Genomic DNA, 5,509 nt, shown 5'->3' on the forward strand with positions numbered 1-5,509 from the left:
GACATTAGCTTAGAAACCAGGCGAGGGGATGGGTGTCTGTAGAGCCCCTTGTGTGGCCGCTTACCTGGTCAGCAGTTGTTAAAGGGGAAGAGAAGCTCTGAAAATAAAGGGTTTTTAAATTAACTGAATCGCGACAAAGTTGATTGTGAAAATCACATTAAGCAGATAGTGGCTGTGTCTGTCCTGGGTTGGGTAATCTCATAGTTTCCAATGGTTAGTGAGTGTTTTAACCACTGGAGCATGAGGTTTTGATTTTTTTTGGTAGTTTTTTTCTCCTAAGAGAGTGGATTGCTGTCCACACAATTATTTTTTTTTGCCATTTTGACCATGCTAACATTTTTTGCTCAGCCTTTGGCTGGCAGATGAGAAAGCTAAATCTGAACACACTGTTCTTGGCAATGACTTGTCTTTCCACTCCTCCAGTCAGTGGTATCATGATTTCCATGTTAAATTCTATTTCCTCCTTACTGTGAAGACAGTGAATTTTACCCCCACCATTCCCCACTTCCCTGTTTCTCTTGGACCTTTACATCCTCAGCACTGTGGAATTTGCATCAACCTGTGTCAGTAGTAGATTCTGCCATATTCCTGCTGGTCCTTCCTACTTGGTGCAGAATCTTCACAACAAAAAGCAAGTGAATCCACAGCTGGAAAAGATGTTGCTGGCTGAGGAGCTCCATGCAGGCTCTGCTGCCCCAAGGACTGGCAGTGCCGCAGGAGCCGCAATCACCTGCCTGCTTCCAAGCACTCTGTAGTAATAACAAATAAGTGGTTTCAAGCGACTACATGGTAACTGCTCCAGGCTCCTGGCGCAGGCAGTGGCTCTTTGTGCACTGCCTCCTCCTGTACAGATGGATTCATTTTCCCAAGCGATCATTTCCTAATTGTACAACCCCCCATTTGCTTTTGTGTATCTGTAGTACATAGTCTTGTGTCTTGCCCTAGAACAAGCTGGCTAGCCTCTTGTTGGACCATTATGTTCCAGACTTCCTGCCCTTAATGGGGATCACAGAAGAGAAAAACTCCCTTGGAAGGGCGTTCAGTGCGTTCCCTTCGTTCTAGATACTGATTCTTGACCCTTTTCAGGGGAATCGTAATTCCCACTGCTCCAGGCTGGTTATTACTGGGGGCAGAATTACCCAGCACAACCTGTCCAAGCAAATTTTTCCTTTGCTTGTCAAGCCCCATGCAGAGCACTGGTGCGAGGGAAGCTGCCTTCCTTCTTCCTGAGTGACTGCTACAGACAGCAGAGCCAGAGCCCTCGCCTGTCTTGTTTGGATACTCCTGGGGTTGCATTCAATCTCCATACAGCAAAATGAACTGAGCTGTGGTTTCAGCAGGGAGTAGAAGGGGCACTACTGATGGAAGAAAAGCTGTGTGAGAGCAGGATGACGCACACGGATCTCGGGAGGTGTGGTACCCATCTGCCATCCAGCTTTATTTTGGCTTGGTTAAGAACTAAGCCTTGCTCTGACACGCAGCTCCATGAGACTTGAACCAGGCCTGCGCAGGAACTGGGGCCACTCTGGTTCTCTCCGGGTCAGAAATGAAGTTCAAGGTCTGTGCTGTGCATTGTGGGGCTTAGAACAGTGTTCTGTCAGGGGTGGGTTGGAGAAACGCAGCTCATTGGTAACACGAGGAGCTGAGGAGCCCCAGCGCCCCATCAGCCCAGGAGCAACCCTGCTTGCTCCTGCTGTATCCAGGTTCTCTCCCTTCCCAGCCAGGCCCCCCCGGTTTGCTCTTCCTGCAGCACTGTGAGATCCATTCACCTCTCCCCCCCCACCCCCAGAATTCGCCTTTAAGCTTCCAGAAAAGAAATCGTGATTGTGCCATGGGGATAAAGGGACGGTGGCGGCTGAGCAGAGGGAGCACGCGCCAAGGTACCCCCAGTGCCACCCTCGGGCGGGGATGCAATGTACACATGGACACTGTGCAGCCTGGCTCTGTTCTGTGCCATTTCTTGGCAGCAGAGCCCGAATTTCACAAACATTCATCTCTCTAATGACTCAGTGTTTGCCAAATAGGAATATCCCACGTTTCCAACCCCCCCAAGGTGCATGCTTGAAGATATTCCTTTTCTGTGCTAAACAGCAGAGGAGAGCAGAGGAAAGGAAAGGACTGGCAATCTTCACAACACTATTACAGCTACGATGTTCTCAGAAACATCCTGACTGGAATTTCCCAAACTCGCAATCATTTCATGTCTCACCACACAGCCCAGGCTAACCCAAACTCTGAGGGATTGTTTTTCATGTCCAGAACTGGTGTTCCTTAGTGCAACTTTTAACTTTCCCACTTCCTGGACAGTCACTTGATTACGGCTAAGTGCTGGTAACAGTTTCAAAATCCTTGGTGCCTTTCCTAATATTTGGCTCTGGGATGCAGCAGCCTGCAGACCCGCTGCTGCTGCAGGAAGCAGTTCTGCTGCCTGGAGACAAAAGGCCGTTCCTTGCTGTGGCACCAGGTGCTGGGCAGACGCTGGGTGATGGGAATTGGGCTTTCCCCAGCCCACGCGTGACAGGTCATTCATTTGCTAGCCAGGTCAGTCCTGACCCCGAAGTTCAGTCGGTGGCTCCTGTGCCTGGGCCTGATCAGCGCCTCCTCCTGCACCCCACCTCCTGCCCACCCCCGGCTGCTGCTGCTCCCAGCACCAGCCCCACGCTTCAGAGGTGCGGGACAAAGCGGATGCGCTGCGAGTACGCCAGGTCCACGACATAGAGCAGCAGGTTCACGTAGGTGAAGATGGCGACGACCAGCTGGCTGTCCCATGGGCACCGGCCCTTGGCGCAGGAGCCGGGGCGTTGCGCGGAGCCGTACTTGCTGTCGAAGCAGAACACGGGCCAGATGACGGCTGCGCTCACGTACAGCAGCACGGCCCCCAGGGTGTAGATGACCACAGAGCGCTCGAAGGGGAACCACAGCAAGGTGGTCTTACCTGTAACACTGAAGGCCACGACCACCACTGTCACCACGAAGCAGAAGCTGTAGACGGCCACACACCACTGCGTCGCCACGTACTTGCCATACTGGCTGTCGTTCACCAGCGCCCCGAAGATGATGCAGGCCACGAAGGCCTGCACAATTTTCAGGAGCCCGGAGACCGTGGCCATGTAGCTGGTGACTTGCCCCGGTTTCGCCCGGGTTAAGAACACCTCGGCAGCGTACACAAGGAACAGGAGGGCTGCGAAGATGCTGGCGGCGATGCGGAAGTCTCTCACCTCACAGCTGATGGGGTAACAGTCAAGCTGGACGAAGTAGAGCGGGTAGATCACCGCAGCCGTGACGGACATGAGTGTGGCGAGCATGGCGAAAGCGGCAGTGAAGTTTCCCCAGGAGATGCTGAGGCAGCTGTGGAGGTGCGTGAATTCACAGGTGATGATGAAGACGGTGACGGCAAAACAGAAGGTCCAGACAAACATGCAGAAAGTGCCATACGCGGCACTGAAGCCGCCCTGGTGGGCTACCAGGCTGAATGTGGTGCATCCAAACATCATCTGCAGCAAGCGAGCTATTCCCACAGGGGATGTCACTGCAGCAGTGTTCAGATACGGCCCTCCTGTGCTCTCCATCTTGTTTACAGCCCAGCAGACGGTGCTCCCAAAGCCCTCCCTAAACCTCTTTTTAGGCTTCTGCTCTTTTGTCCTGAGTCACACCAGGTACTGGATCAGTGCAGCAGCAGCTCCAGTCCCCGCCTTGTCTCCACCGGCACTGTGGGTGCTGTGCTGACGCTGGGCAGCGTTTCTGCTGCGTTCCTGGCAGCCTCAGCACAGACTTGCTGGCTGAAGGGAGGTTTCTGGCTGACTCTGCCACCAGCTGGGATCTCAGGGTGCCGCGAGCAGCTCACCCCCGCTCTCAGGTCTGAAACCGGCCTTGTTCTGTCCTTTCACCGTCTCCTTCCCCTCAGATGGCCGAGAGAATCACTTTCTCCTTGGGGGCTGACATTGATTCCATTTTAGCTCTGCAGCTGTAGCTCTGCTGTGCTGCTTGCAGGGACCCGCGAGTATAAATAGGGGCTATATTAATAGTTCTGGAATGAGTCCTGCCCCCCTCAGCCACGGCGAGCGGGTGTTAGTTAACACCGAAGCTGTGAGCTCCATCAGGGGCTTGTAATTATCCTGCTGCGATTCCTCCGCAAGCCGGGGTCACCAGAACGCCGCTGTTCCGCAGCTGCTCCGCACCGTGGAGGCTCCCTGGGGAAGGGGGACGTGATCCTGCAGAAGCAGGAGCTCGGTGCTGCAGCCCCTGAGCGGGGACTCGAGCCCGGCAGCACCACAAGCCCTGTGAAAGGATTTCAGCCAGAAGCTACAATAAAAGCTGACTCACTTTGGTCCATTTGATCTGGAGCATTGATAGGTTTACCTGCTGTGAAAGGCACTGCTGTGCTCTGAGCATTAGCAAGGGCATGGTGCTGAGGAGGTTCTGAGCACCTATCCTCACGGGCTCCTCAAGCACTTCCCTGTCTGTTTTACTTACGTGGGAACCAGTTCTTCCTGTATCTCTGAGTGCCAGAACTAAAGACAGTTATAAACAACCAACAAAACAACCAAACAAAAAACCCAAGCCAAAACAATAGACTTGCTTTGATGTTGTGAGCTCAGGTTTGGAGCTCAGGTTTCAATGCACAGTGTCAAACCCTCCCTCCTCATGCATCAAAGCATTCCCAGGCAGCTGATTTTGGTACACATTTCCCCAGACTTGGTCTTTACCCAAAAGCCTCTTAATTCTAACTCTGAAAGCTCCAAAGAAAATTCCTGATGCAGTCTCCAAATGGGGAAAATGAAAACCACAGCACAGTACAAAATTCCTCACTTGCCTGGTGGCAGCGTCACTGACTCCACACCTGCAGCCTGGCTCCCCCTGTGCTGGTCCCAGGGGGGAAGCGGGGTCATCCCCAGAGCTCTGCACTGGTGGGGAGATCAGGATGGCCAGGCCAGGCCCAGAGCCTTAAACCCGTTCTGAATGATTCGAGATGCTCACCAGCTGAGCTGCTTCCAGCTCTAACTTCCTGGCTGGGAATTATAATTGACCCTTGTGCTTGGTAATAATGGCTTAATGTCTTCCATGCTTGTATGTTAACGTGACGATGTGACATCGCCACACGCAGTGCTAGATACTGTAAAGAGGAGCTGACAAAAGAGGCTCTGCTCTAATTCGTGCCCTTCGCTGCAGTTCTGGGGCAGCCTGGCTTTGCCTGCGGGAAGGACGCTCCCTCTTCTCCCAGGACCCTTCACCGAGCTGTGCCTGGGACTCAGAGAGCTGGAAGCTGCCAGCTCCCCGGGGAGGGTGCCTGCGCTCAGCACCACCCCACGGACCGTGACTGCAGCAGCGCCAGTCTCGGCTTGGGCAGAAGGGGCCTGGGAGGTGATGCCGCACGTCCGGTGTCCAGCTGCTTGTTCCCACCCTCCTCCCTGGCTCTTGCTCGGCCTTGCCGGCACAGGGCACTGGCCTCGGATTTACAAGCAGAACAGGAAACCTGAGCCTGGCAGAGGTTGCTTTGAACCGGGAGTCG

General features: G+C 53.9%; 1 protein-coding gene across 2 annotated transcripts; it reads right to left on the bottom strand.

Annotated features, from left to right (window-relative positions):
* Positions 1-2,616: 2,616 nt before the first annotated feature.
* On the bottom strand, positions 2,617-4,138 carry MYADML2 (myeloid associated differentiation marker like 2). 2 transcript variants are annotated; one of them, XM_061479958.1, is made up of 2 exons: positions 2,936-4,138; positions 2,617-2,820 (listed from the first exon to the last, which is right to left on the bottom strand). In XM_061479958.1, the coding sequence occupies exons 1-2, from the start codon at positions 3,567-3,569 to the stop codon at positions 2,729-2,731; spliced, it is 726 nt and encodes a 241-aa protein (XP_061335942.1). In that variant the 5' UTR covers positions 3,570-4,138; the 3' UTR covers positions 2,617-2,728. The 2 variants fall into 2 exon arrangements, with proteins under 2 accessions (XP_061335942.1, XP_061335941.1); XM_061479957.1 differs by having other exon boundaries at positions 2,617-4,129.
* Between the last annotated feature and the right edge of the window lie 1,371 nt (positions 4,139-5,509).

The sequence above is a fragment of the Pezoporus flaviventris genome, unplaced genomic scaffold (assembly GCF_033815535.1).
Source record: "Pezoporus flaviventris isolate CSIRO_AGI_PZ_B2104156 unplaced genomic scaffold, CSIRO_AGI_Pfla_v1 ptg000158l, whole genome shotgun sequence".
NCBI lineage: Eukaryota > Metazoa > Chordata > Aves > Psittaciformes > Psittacidae > Pezoporus > Pezoporus flaviventris.

What these genes read in the sequence shown, in the direction of transcription:
- MYADML2 (XM_061479957.1), bottom strand. Translation starts at nt 3,569, where the DNA reads ATGGAGAGCACAGGAGGGCCGTATCTGAACACTGCTGCAGTGACATCC.